The sequence below is a fragment of the Manacus vitellinus genome, unplaced genomic scaffold (assembly GCF_001715985.3).
Source record: "Manacus vitellinus isolate BGI_N305 unplaced genomic scaffold, ASM171598v3 scaffold_10_pilon, whole genome shotgun sequence".
In the NCBI taxonomy this organism is placed as follows: Eukaryota; Metazoa; Chordata; class Aves; order Passeriformes; family Pipridae; genus Manacus; species Manacus vitellinus.
The window spans coordinates 13,793,384-13,807,510 of NW_021938838.1; the positions used below are offsets into that span (position 1 = coordinate 13,793,384).

Here is a 14,127-nt window from a genome sequence, read left to right on the forward strand (position 1 = left end):
GACTCAGAACTTGCAGTAAATTGCAAACTGCACAAACCCATCAATGCCAGAAACACCCTCTGTTCCTTTCTCCCTGCTTTTTTCATGTTAATAGCAGGGCTTCTACTTCAAATCAAATATCATAATTTAAGGATGGGGGTTCACTAAATTTACTGAATGAGAAGGAGCTCCAAAATGCCCCATAACCAAACCTTTATATGAAAATTTCTAGTACCTTTACTGGGTCAATGAAATGCCATGTTTGTCTCTAGCGTGAAACACCTGATGTGGTTGGGGTTGGATGTTACTTTCCATAACACCCTGAGCTTCCCAGACAGCAACTCCTGGTAGGAGGGGAAGGACACTGTTTCCTGTGTCCCAGCTTGGAAGCATTTCATGTTATCTTCCTGCAACAATTCAAGCTGTACCATCACAATAATGTGCAGAAAGTTTGTGGGAGCTGAAACTTCAATGTAAATGTATTTGGCAAGCTCCTGGAGAAAAAGTGGATTTAAGTATTTTTACATTGCTACATCTTTAAAATTTGTTATTTTCTCCACCAATAGTGTTAGTAAAATGCATAAGTATTATTATGATTAAAATTCCTTGCATGTATATATTTTCCACCTTGCAGAGGCACAAGTATACTACAGTCATTTCTATATACTCTTTCTCTTTCTCTGTTTTTCATTTTTCTACTGAGAGATCTTCCTAACTGGAACTATATTTTACAGTATTCAACACTTTGGAAATTTTAATAAGAGTATACCAAAATGATTATCACATGACACAAAAATCCGATTTGAATCTTCATTTTTCCTTGTTCTTAGCTGCTTTAATTAGGAATGGGAATTGAGACATGGGCAAGGTTAAGTGAGTTTTTCTAAGCTCATGCCATGTATCTTTGATAAGAGTTCAGAATTTAACCCAGTTGTCTCAAGGCATAATTCAAGACCTGAGACAAAACTTCAAGACAAAACTACCTTTCTTTCCTCTTTATAACTGATATAACCCTTTAAAAACTGCTTTCTATATAAACCAATAATTTAAAAAAAATATTTGTTTTCTCCCCTTATTAGTATTATCACAAATCATCTACACTCCATTTTTTTCATACAGTAAGCCAACCTGATGCCTAAGAGTCATATGGCAATATAGCAGAAGCCAAATAATAAAACAAAATAAACCAGATGGAAAAGTTCATGTTCTGAAAAACACATTCTGATTATTGGTGAGGGCAGAAAGATCATGCTAATGGCTCAAAATTCATCTTTGTAACTAGGGAAATATTGGCACTTCCTTAAAAAAAGAAAAATCCTCTTTGACTACTCTCTCAGCAGAGTTGCTGATAATTCTGAGTAGAAGGACTTTGAAATGCATTTCTCTTCCTTTTAGAAGCCAGCAAAACAAAAACTGTAATGTTAACTTCTGAACCCAGTATAGTCACTTCTGAATATCTCTCAGGTTAAATAGGCAGCTCAGCACAGACACACACAGGCACAATGTCTCCAACGAGGCCACGCAGCAGATTCATGCAGGACTGGAAGCCAAGGCTTCCTCAGCTCTACCCAACCACCCTCCTTCTGAAAAGATTTTATGATAAGTTTTTCTCCTTCAAGCACTGCCTCCGAATGATTCCCCTTCTAGAAATCACGGTAGCTTGTGTTCTTGATGCAGCACTATCTCAGTGTAACAGAATATCTCTGTCCACCTCCACAGAAGTGTCACCTGATGTTGAACCCGGGCCAGGGCCAGGGCCAGGACCAGGCCCACGTCCAACCCTTGGACCTGTCACTCCAGAGCTCTGCAAGCACGACATTGTCTTTGATGGAGTCGCACAAATTAGAGGAGAAATATTTTTCTTCAAAGACAGGTAAGTGAGATAAATTGCTTACCAATGGGGTCTCAAGTGAAGGACTCTGTGAGACACACTCATCAAAATCTAGAAATTTGTTATCAGATACAATATCTGCCCTTTGTTTTGTGTGTTCAGAGATGGCAAAGTGTCCTAACCAACTCGTAAGGGAAGCAGATGGGAAATTCTGGTTTTATGAGTAAATTATTCCACCTTCTTTGCCACAAGGGTACACTGCTGGCTCAGGGTCAACTTGGTTTTGACCAGGACCTCCAGGTCCATTTTCACAAAGCTGCTTTCCAGCCTGTTGGCCCCCAGTGTGTGCTGGGGTTGCTCCTCCCCAGGAGCAGGACCTCGAACTCCCTGTTGCTGATCTGCATGAGGTTCCTGTCACTTCATAGGTGAGATAATTATGGCATAAATTCACCTTTTCTTAGAGATACTCTTAAACTTATTTGAGAGTCTGGAATTTTCAACTTCAGTCATTATTTTAGGCAGTTTTTTGACACTTTTAATTTCTGGTTTCTGCCCTACACTGGGACTGTGCATATCAAAATGCTATGACAACTGGGCTGGTGATAGTTCTAGTTAAAGTCAGGACAAGGAAATGCCACAAACCTCAAAAAAAACCCAAAAAAACAAACAAAAGAAAACCACAAGAAAAAAAAGACCCATTCTCTCATTTTCTGCCCAATTTTACAAATTGGAGAGCAAAAATTAACCCTGGTGTCAGCTCTACTGGCCTGTGAAGTCACATGTGACTTGCTACAGTGAAGTGGTTGTGAGACACATGCAAACTTCGAAATGGATTGTAATTCAGCAATGGAAATCCCATCATTTTCAGGGGAGTAGAGCTCTGAAGGCATTATTATTTCTGATTTCATTTCATACAGTTTGTACTCCGGACAGAGGTTTCATATCTGAGTACAGAAAAATTTCCAATCTCAACTTCTAAAAATACTCCTAAAAAAAAAAGTAGTTCACCCAAAACTAGTGGCAATATTCTCAAATGACTTTTACAATGGAGAAACTGTTTTAGCAAATCTTGGATTTTAGCATAACTTTCATTATGACAGGCTAGTTCAAAAAGGATCTGTTCCTTTCCCACGTTCATAAAGAAAAAAAATCATGGAAATCCATGAGCAAAGTTTTGTTCTTGATTTGTTTTTAATTCAGGTTGAGTCCAAAATCATTAAATAACAGTGTTACACAACTCATGGCTGCTGTAATAACACACCCAGGACACTGGTGATTGAGACAGGCTCTGTGTGTGCAAAGCCTCCAAGTCTGAAGATACCAAAGACATTTTTGATGCAAAAGCAGAGACATTGCTGATAAAACGTGGTGGCTGCACAGCTGCAGCTCCCACTGCTTTTGCCAGGGCCTGTATTACCCAGCTGCTCAGCAATGAAGAGCATCTCCTAAGGAGTGTGGGACTTGGCAGCACCATGGTGAGAGACACTAAAGGTCCTTTTTCCCTGCCATAAATCAATGCCCAATTTGAAATCATTTATGCTCAGTTACACTGAACACTCTCCCAACACCATTGAAGATTTGAGCCCACATACATTCACTGAGCTTGCCTAAATCAAACACTGCCTCCTGTCATATGAAAACATACAGAGCATCTGAAGTCGAGGGAAGTATTGCAACTCACCTGTTCATTGCTCCTTGCCAGATGTCAGTGGAAATTTAAAAGGAAGCAAGAACCAACAAACAAGTCTGCCTCACAAAACAGCAATTTAACACTTATTTCTATTTCCTGGTGATATACCTGAGTCCCATTGAAATTTTCAGCTAGAAGATATGAAAAATTAATTACTATGCTGCATGGTTTAGCTCTATTCACCAGAATTTTGTAACAAAAAGTCATGGTCAATTGGATAATTTTACAGGCTATGGTATACAGTAATTCCTTCAGTGCATTTGCTTCTAGCCCCAATCTATGTGATATCCAGAATAATGGCACTTTGCATTTGAAGTTTGACTTAGTATTTTTCACAGGGTTTGTATTTTAGCAATGCAGAAATGGGATTTAAAGCTTCTGACTGGAAGAACATAATATTTCCATCTGTACGACAGCTGCTTGGGGCAAAAAGGGTTCATTCAATCTGGCTATAGAGACACCTCTGATACCTTTCAAACTTTTCTTCTTGGCCATGTCAGCAGTAGGCTAAGATTCCAGTGATCCCTACTGGCAAGGAACAGCCCTTTTTTGGCCACAAAATGGCCCCAGAGTACCAAGAGATCAGCCCCACAGAAAGCTGCACTTGGCCCTTCCACCAAGAGCCCCACGACCCCAGCCCAACAAGTCTGTCAAAACTGGTGCCCATGTTTGCTAACACAGCCACCCAAGAGCATCAGAGTATTCACCTCATCCCAGTGTCTTCAAAGCAGTCATTCTCACAGCAGTAAAACCCCTTTCAAGTTCCACAGTATTCCCAGTATTCCCATCCCATTCTCCTCTTCTTCTCGCTCATGGGCCTTGGTTTTCTGCCAGACTTCCACCTTGCTTCTGCTTTTGCAAACTGGTAGTCACGCAGAGGAACAAGGTAAAATCTATTCCTAAATCAGCAAAGTGATCCAGTATTTTAAATAATCCCAACAAAATAGAAGTATTTTCCATTTAGATACAGTTGGTCTAAGAAGTATTCAAATACCAAAACAATCTGTTCAGACTGGCTCAGGCTTTATCTAACATGCAGCAAAAGCAGACAATTATTGAATTGTTTTGCTCTGGAATGGCTTTGCCTATCAGTCTTGCAGCTTTCCAAGTATCAGGCAAACAGCATTATGACTCACTTTTGGAATTCAAGAAACAAATGTCTGTCATGTGTCGTGTGACTTTTATGATTCATGAAAATAAGCGCAGAATCCAACTGTCACATGGTACAGGCAAAGAGAGTAAATAGCAAAAAGGAGGTCAGGTATGATTAATTTTTTCAAAAAAAGTGTTTCCCCTCCCTCCTCAAATCAAGGAAATGAAATTATTGCATTACTGAAGATGCTGTTGGATGTAGAGAAGAGCTGAGCTTTTCCACTGGGCACAAAATGCTGGAGAAGAGCATTTACACAGATGGTTTTGTTCTGAGACTGAAAAAAATTCAAACTTCTGAAGTTTACCAACACATTAAAGAAGATGTACTGATTTAGGCCCTTTAGATAACTGCATGCAATAATAATAATAATAATAATGGCAAATGTTGGTTATGTAAAAGTATGATGTAAAATATCTAATGTGACAAAATTAATAAATCTGTCTATAAATGTAGTACTAAAATTTAATATAGAGGAGTAAAAAACATTTTATCATGTTCAAAGTGAAACGAGAAAGCCAAATTTATTTTATAATTTATTTTACCATTTCCTCAATGAGTAGAAATAAAAATACCTCCTACTTCATTCAAAAACAAAATAAAATTCAGCTTTGACGAAGTTTCCCGTTCCATAAGAAAACCTCAATATTTTAACAAGACCCTTGAAATGTGTGGTTTATTAAAAACCTGGTGTTCAAGTCTCCATTGGCTCTGAAAAGTTTGGAATTCATGCAGATAGCAATTATTAGAGCTGATTCAGCCATAAATCAGGGCCAAATTTGACTTAGAATTCTGTAACTTGGATTTTTAAAGGAGCTACTTTAATGAATGCAATGTTAGAAAGATTTTCGATATGAATTTCCATTCCATAGTACCATACCTCAGGTTAAATTAGTACATAATTTTAATTAAGAGAAAAGAAACAATGCACTTGCCAGCTGTACTGTTCCTCATAACAAACACTATAATTCAGCATACAGCAACTGATCACACTTGCAAATGCATTTCAAAATATTTTATTTGTCCTAGCAAGCTATGTTTGCAGTTAAACTTCTGTTGATAAAAATACAGCAATTTATTAAATGAATTTAAGACTGCTCCTCCAAGTTCCAGGCAAAACTAAAATTCAATTTCAGATCTTGGGTTTCTCAAAGGTATAATTATTCTAGGCAGGAACGGGTAATGACAATTTATACTCTGCAAAAAATAAGACGCCAGTAGCACCTTGAGCTTCAGAAACATATTGCTGGTAAAAGCTGTTTGACCTCAGAATTTAACAGCCTGGTGCATTCCACCAGCCTGCTGATTTTTCATTTTATGACCATGTCAAAACTTTTGTTCTGTTGGGGAAAAATTCGTTCATTCTATGAAGGAGGAAATAGCAGTGCCATTTTTAATACCAAAAGTCCTCAGCACAAAGCTCTGCCATGTAGAGATAATTAGAGCTTTTTAAAGCTTAAATCAAATGATGATCCTACTTATACATAAAATAGCCAATAAATTACCCTTTGCATTTCTCTAATGAACACTTTTAGTGCCAGCAGTTTCTTTTATAGCCAAACTCACTTCCCAGCAGTATGATATACTGCTATTAGATTTGAATTTTTAGTCACTACAATAGTAATTGCAAGAGCAATTCATGGAATACAAAACTCTGCTTTTGTCAAACATTCATCCATCTGCTCCAGACACAGCAGCAGGAGAGCTCCAACAGTTTAAATGCCGTGTTAAATGAGTTTATTTGTATACTCAAAGCACAGGATAAATGTTGCTCTGATGCAAAAAGCAACAGGAAGCCCAAGGCAATCAGTGCAGCAATTTCCCCTGCAGTCCAGTATGCAGCTTAAGGTGCAGCCCTTCAAGCAACATACTCCTAAATAAATGTGTTGACTTTTCAGTCACTGTAGGAAAAGAGTCACCAATGTGTGTTGCTGTGAACGTCTGTGTGCACATGTGTGTCTACGCAGGCTTATGTGGCCTTTGCCAGAAGTGATGAGAAACAGATGTGCTGGTGAATTAGTTCATTGTAAATCTCATACAACTTTCTGTTCTGCTCAGATTCATGTGGAGGACTGTAAACCCCCGAGGAAAACCCACAGGTCCTCTTCTTGTTGCTACATTCTGGCCTGATCTGCCAGAGAAAATTGATGCTGTCTACGAGGCCCCTCAGGATGAGAAGGCTGTGTTTTTTTCAGGTATTGGTTTTAAGTTTCAAAATGTAAGTAGCTATTTGCATAATGTGGCATTCGAGCTCAGCTTCCTCTGGGCCAGGGAACAGCCCATCTAAGAGCCATTAGAGCCGTCAAGTATGGGTGACAGATCTCCATATTCTCATGCTGAGGATTTAGGACAAAAGGTTGAATCTGAAAGACTCTGAACAACATTCAGCCCCCAGTACAACAGAAGGGGAGCTATAAGCACCTAGGAAGAGACATTCAACAGTAAGCAAGACTAAACAGGAGTCATTATTTAAAAGGAAAAGCAACAACAACAGTGGGAGCTCTGTTTCATCAATCACTGCTCTGTTCTTCTGCCCTTTCCTTCCATTTTAAGCTATTGTCTCTGCATATGTTGCCTGAGAAGACTACATTATTTTTTCTCCTCATGCATTTCCTTGTCTCCTCCTCTTTTGCCAAAAACTGACTTTGACTCTGGCTTCCAAGCATCTTCCTTGGTGGCTCATCAGGCAGAGGATACAGGTGGCCGTGTGAGCTGCCTCCATGGGAGAGAAGGAGAACAGGAAGCACAGTTCTGTTGCATGTCACACATGGTTCAGCTGGAGTGGCCAAATGAGCAGAGCTCTGAGCCTGTTTTCAACATGAAAAACTGAGCCAGCAAAAAATGGGCTCCAGTATCCACTAAAAACATGACTAAACATCTCCAATCATGTAAAAACCATATGGCCAAAGCTGCTGTACATTTTCAGTACAGGAGGGAAAAAAGTAATGATAATCTATTCCACATGTCTCAGAGACCATTTGCTTTAGTTTACAAGGAGGAGGAAAAAAAAAATCTTAAAAATGTTTTATTTCAGGCAAGCCAAAACACTTTAAATATTGCATATATTTTGTTTAACCTTATTCCATCTAAACCTCTCCCTTTCTTTATAAGTTACAGGCAAACATAACTAAACTGCTTTTTTAAAAAATAAATAAGAATTAACAAAAAACAAAGATTGGTTTGAAAATAATACAACTACCTTAAAATACTTTTTAGTGAGACCTACCCTTTACTCCTGAATGGTGAAATAATAACTTCTGAGGATCTCAAATGCTACTCTTTACACTTTTCTCATATTAATACTTCACTTATTTATTTCCCACTAGCACAGAATCAAAGAAATGTCCTTTCATGAATTAATCTTTCTGTGGTTTTCAGTGAATCCAGTGAGGGCATTTACTAAGTAAATTGTAATTCCATGTAAAGAACACAGAACACTACTACATCTTCCACTAGTACATATTTGGAGAGACATTAAAAACTGTTGCATCACAAAGGACAACAGCAACTCTGAGCAAAAACTTCCTGATAATCACTCAGTCGAACTGCTCAACAAAACAGAGGGTGAACATGAGCTGCTGCATCTGAAACTCAGGTGCCTCTGCCTGGTTTCAGACCATCTTAATCATACAAAAGGTTACCAGTATAAACTATTTATTTTAGCATAACTCCAATGTACCAAGATAGTGTCTGCTTCGAAGATGAGTCAGCTAAGAAGGGAGGAAGCAAGAGCACACTGAAGTGATTCTTTTCTGAGGCAAGCAACACTTGAGTAGCAGAACCAGTTGTAATCATAGTACACCTGCACTGTGACCTAGTGCTTCACAGATGGTAAAGTACTAGAAAGACTAGTAATACAGTGAGTGCAATAAAAAGTCACATAGCAAAGTAAAAAAAAAAAAAAGAAGAAATACACCTTGTTACTGACTAACAAACAGTGTTTGTTTGCTTTGTTTTCTCCCCTGCTTAGGAAATGAGTACTGGGTTTATTCAGCCAGCAACTTGGACAGGGGTTATCCAAAGAAACTCACCAGCCTGGGACTGCCCCCTGATGTGCAACGAGTCGATGCAGCTTTTAACTGGGGCAGAAACAAGAGGACATACATCTTTGCTGGAGACAGATACTGGAAGTAAGATGCAGTGAGTGGTGGTAGGATGCTGTTGGCAGAGTTTGGTCTCTAGGGCTGAATGCACGCTGAGGGTCAGGAGGCAGGGACCAAACACAGGGGTTCATCCTCTGAGAATACAAAATGAGGGCTGCCAGAACAGAGCTGACAGCAGGAAAGGGTTTCAGTACAGCAGCAGCAAACTGTTTGAGAAAACAGCTTGCAATGGAAGAGGGTAGCTGGGAATGCTTGTCAGGCTGCTCACCACTACCAACCCATCCCTCTGCCCCCAGGTACCAGCAACTGCTCCATGCTGATCTCAGGCTCTTAAGAGGGGCAAGCTGTCCTTCCTGTCAGCTCACAAATGCTGGGAGAAGACTCTGAGAGGAATTTCTTAAAAATGCACTGATCTCCAATCACTTGAATCCAAAGGCTGACCAGATTGCCTTTGAAATTCTTTCAGTAAGCCAGCAGGCTTGGAGGCTCTGTATTGAAAAGAAACAGCAGTGTGACTAGCAAAGCATGCTGGGGCTGACTGTAAATCCTTTCAGCAGCTGATCCACCAGTCACTCACACCTTTGCTCTACTAATGTATTTGGCACAGGGGGAATCTGAACAAACCACAAGTGTATCTGTTAGTACTTTGAGAAAAATCTTAACTTAAATTCATCTTGACAGTCTCTAAATCCTTTTCATGTTTCCTGTGAAACTCAGGTGACCTGCTACCACACTCTTATCTTCTTAGATTAAGAAAGAATGTCCTTAAAATGTCTCAAGGCTATTACTGTGGTAGAAAAGTATCCTACAGTTACACCTGGAGAGTCTACTAATTGTATAATTGTATTTAATAGAATCTCATTATCATAATTGGCAGAGAGATCTGGCACAAAAGATCACCTTAAAAAGCAGAGGCACTTTGGTGCTCTGAGGAACTTTGTGAGTTACCTCCATGCTGACTATCAAAATGCCATGAGAACAAAAGAGAGACACTAACCCTGTGGTCACTGTCAGAGGCCTGTTCCAGGAACAGGACTTTACTTCAGGAATGCAGACATTACACAACAAGCTGAAAGTGGACCCATTCATTAACTGACAATTGAGAAGCAAGTTAAACATCAGAAACAACCACCAGAATCCTAAAAGATTCCCCAATCTATGAGTTCCTTCTGAGAGATGCTCCATCTAAAATATCAGAGGAGGTCTCAGTATAATTGAGTCCATTTTATGTGAACAATAATTTCATGTTATGATCAAACTGAATGACTGTCTTCATTATATCCTAATGGCTGTGGATTCCTGTAAGTAAATAAAATATCCTTTCACAATTGCCACTTGATCATAACTTTCAATTACTTTGAGGACAGTAATCTTCTCCATTATCAAAAAAAAAGAAAAAGAACTTAAAAGCTAAAGAATGTTATTAATTTTTTATTGTTGTATTGTAGAGATCATTTAAGCATTTGCAAGCAGTACTAATACAGCCATTTGCAACACTTCAGGTTCCTGCTAAAACCTACAGACTATGAGTTAGCAAAGCTGCTGGTCTCCTCTGTGCAAGCTATTGTTTTGATTAACTGTACTGCAAGGCCTCCAAGTAATTCATCACTCTAATCACAGGCAGTATTTCTATCTTGGTACCTTACACGTTGCAGTCGCTGCAGAATGCGTAATTTTTTGTTAAGGAATCAAAATAAGCTTAAGTGATTTCTATCTGTGTAAAGAAGAAAGCAAGCAGTTGACAAACATTTCAGGGAAAAAATGCACCTCTGTTTAACAGACACTCTAACCCTTAAGTATGTGGCTGTTACATTTTATACAAGGACTCTGTCACATGGAATCAAAATAGTTACATACCATAGCCCTTCCTGTGCCATTATCACACTTACTTTAAATGGATTTTTTGGAAGCCTTCTCCCTCCCTCATTCCAGCCACAAGCTATTTTAGTGTTATTATAACAAGACTGCTAAGCATAGCAAAGTTTTGTGAGGGGGGGGTGGGGGTGGGAAGAGGAGCTGGCTCAGATTCCACAGATGAAGTTTTAAAACTACCCAGCAAGGTACTAGATTTTCTTTAAACATCCAAGGAATAAAATAGTGAGGAATGTAAATTAATAACTTAAATTGATCTTGGCCATCTACTGCTCAGTTGTACTGGTGTAACTTTGGATGTAATCCAAGTGGTTCCATACAGCAGCGAGGGAAAGGTAACTTGAGATACCCACAGTCATGGATAAATAGAAATCGGGAACATAAGTGCTTCCCTCCCTGCAGTACTAGTCAAAGATGATCTGTCTGAAGTCCACTGCTCTTTGAAGAGGTGTTCCTGGGGTGACTGAGGCCTCACATGCACTGGAAGCTTGGTCCAAACTATATCCCACACCACAGCTCCTCAGGACAACTCCACTCTTGCTTAGCACTGACCCGCCTAAGAACCAGAAACATGGGGAAACCAGGCAACAGCCCTGCTCCTTCCACCTTCCCTGTCAATGGTCTTGCATGCCTGGGACATTTACTCCCTACATATGAAAGGGAAAATCCTGGATTACTTTTTAGGGGGAGTGTAAGACTGGCTTTGCCCAAAGCTATCTGTGCATTCTGCAGTGGAAAGCACAGGGACTGCAGGAAACAACTGATCATCTGTGGATGTGGGTACAGACAGACCCCCTCACATGGCAAGTTACATCTCACTGCTGTGGACTGACGAGGACTTACATCAGCTGAGGGTTTTTTCCTTTAAAATATACATTGTAAAAGCCATTGTGGATTTGAGGGGGTGTGTCCCCCTCAAGAAAAGCATATATTTTTAACTTGGTGTTTGTGTGTCGATCATCACCAAGAGAGAGACACTATGTGAAAATAACAGGGGATTTCAATGGAATGTTAGGGAAAGTAATTAGTAATTTAATACCAATCTATCAACTGCATGGACTACAAGCATATTTCAAATAAAATTTTAAAAACAGTCATTTCACATTAAAATCTGCTATCTTTAGATGTTGACTGCTGTCTGAAAAAAGTTACCTTTCCTAGAATTATGTTTGGAATTTTCAAATTATATTTCCGAAAAAAAATTTCCCTAAAAAGTTTCTTTTCAATTCAGCAGGAATTGCATTTTCAAAGGAAAGATGTAAAATTTCACAGGGTTTTAAAAAGGAGCCAGGAATAATAACAAAGAAATAGAAACAACGTTGCAATCTCAGATGTTATATTTCTGTTTGATTGTTTTATAGAGCCATATTTGCTGAGGACTCCCTGAAAAATTATGTTGCATTTTAACATTAAACACAGATTTGTAATGTAGAGACATAATTTCCCTCAGGTACAACGAAGAAAAGAAGAAAATGGAGCTTGCATCCCCTAAGTTCATTGCTGACTCATGGAATGGTGTTCCAGATAACCTCGATGCTGTCCTGGGTCTTGCTGACAGTGGTAAGCTGTGATTTGGATTTAAGTCACTAACAAGCTCTCTTATTTGTCTGCTGTGAAACTTATTGAAGACCTTAATTTCTTGTGGTCCATGAGTAGGAGCCAAATTGAGCCTGATGCACAGGATGTCCTAAGACCAGAAAGCACAACCAAGCCATTCCCTATGGCTTGGAAATTTCCCAATTCTTTGATAGCTCCATACCAGCACACTGTCACAGCACCATCTGAGCACCACCCTGCTCTAGCACAGTCAGAACTCAGTATATAACCTCCTTGGTCACAGGCATGACTGGGTTTTATTTTGTAATGTTTTTAACTTCCTATCAACTGCAGCTGAGAGCCTGGCCCTGGTTTTAAGGGGCCTTATATTTTGCACAGATATGCATAAATGTCTGAAAGCACCACTGGTATCACATGAGTCTCCGCTCAGTGACATTTTCAACATTTATTTTGCCAACAAACATTTTCTCCAAGAAAATTCTGGCTTACAAAGTAGTAACTTGACTAAGGCTCCATTTAACAAGACCTCTCTTCTACAGGAGGGGAATTTTAATGTAGATTAAAAATATATCTTTTTTTAATCATACAAATACAATTACATGCAAATATTTTGAGAAATAAGTCTTCTAGTTCATTGAGATTCATCAAATCATACAGATAAAAAAGCTTTGATCAAGAATCCATAATCTGATCATGCCTTTTTATTTATCTTCACAGGATACACCTACTTTTTCAAAGATCAGTACTATCTACAAATGGAAGACAAGAGTTTGAAGATTGTTAAAATTGGCAAGATAAGTTCTGACTGGTTGGGTTGCTGAGCCCTATGAGATATTAATAACCAAATATTTACTTTTTTGTTATATGCCTTATCTGTAATTAGAAATAGATCTGAATGCTAATTACTGGACCAGTCTGGTACTGGCACCAAAACATTAAGTACCAGTACTGTACACATCAGATAATTTAAGAGTGTTTGCCTCCTCAGTATACAAAAGATGTTTACGTATATATTCTGGTACAATTTTTGTCATGCTAGTCATAGTAGTGCTACTAACAGAACAGCCACCGTTCTGTATTCCCTTGGTGCTTAAACAAAGTGTTGAAACCTCTGGAGACTGGATCACACCCCTCTGTTATACACATACCAGATAGGCCCAAATGAGATGTACCAGCAGTGCACTTTGATTTTTATTTTTTTTTTAAGTACAACTCTGTTATAAATAGATGGTTTGTCTTGATGTTTTTCACCCTCTTGCGAGTTTGATCATTACTTCCATTTATTTACATAATAATACAGAAAGACTGTCAAAGGCACAGGTTGCCTCAGGATCTGCTTTGTGTTGATGCATGATGGAATCATGGCAAGAAACTGTGTTAAAGTATTGTTTTAAAGTACTTTTTATTTTAATACCTTAGTTAAATTTAGCAATTTGCTTCATGCACTTTGTTACTACTATATAACTTGTTTATATGGATGGAAACGACTCAGATTTTTGAAGACAATGCGTTATACATAGAAGTCAAGTATTATTGTTTAACTTGTTTTATTTTTCTGTTCTTCATAATGTTGGGGGTTTGGTCAATTAGATTTTTTTGCTTATGCATTGGGCAACAGAAAATGTTCTTTTCACAATCTGATGGAATGTTTCTCATTTAAAAAATAAACCAGGAAAGAATGTCCCACACATGAAGTGCCAACAATACAAATAAAATCAAATTACACTGTCAACACTTCTCATGGGCAGGCTTCCTTGTATCATTTGAAATTAGAAATGTAGTAGCATGTTAAAGCAAAATACCTGTCAAAGGAAAGGAACATTACCTCGGTATAAAACTGCTTCCTGGGTTTATTTAGAAACCTAGGCTGTTTTCTCTGTTAGTCCTAAGATGCAACTGCAGCAATTTACATTGAAGAGATGATATGGCCCCCTGTCTCCACAGA

At 38.7% G+C, this 14,127-nt stretch overlaps 1 protein-coding gene across 1 annotated transcript in view; it reads left to right on the forward strand.

Annotated features, from left to right (window-relative positions):
- Positions 1-13,914, forward strand: part of MMP2 (matrix metallopeptidase 2) — a 32,556-nt gene extending 18,642 nt beyond the window's left edge. The window contains exons 9-13 of the mRNA XM_008933482.3: positions 1,699-1,852; positions 6,709-6,845; positions 8,621-8,780; positions 12,076-12,185; positions 12,900-13,914. Of these exons, the coding sequence (XP_008931730.1) occupies positions 1,699-1,852; positions 6,709-6,845; positions 8,621-8,780; positions 12,076-12,185; positions 12,900-13,003 (665 nt within the window). The 3' untranslated portion in view covers positions 13,004-13,914. The remainder of the gene's footprint in view (positions 1-1,698; positions 1,853-6,708; positions 6,846-8,620; positions 8,781-12,075; positions 12,186-12,899) is intronic.
- The last annotated feature ends 213 nt before the right edge of the window (positions 13,915-14,127 follow it).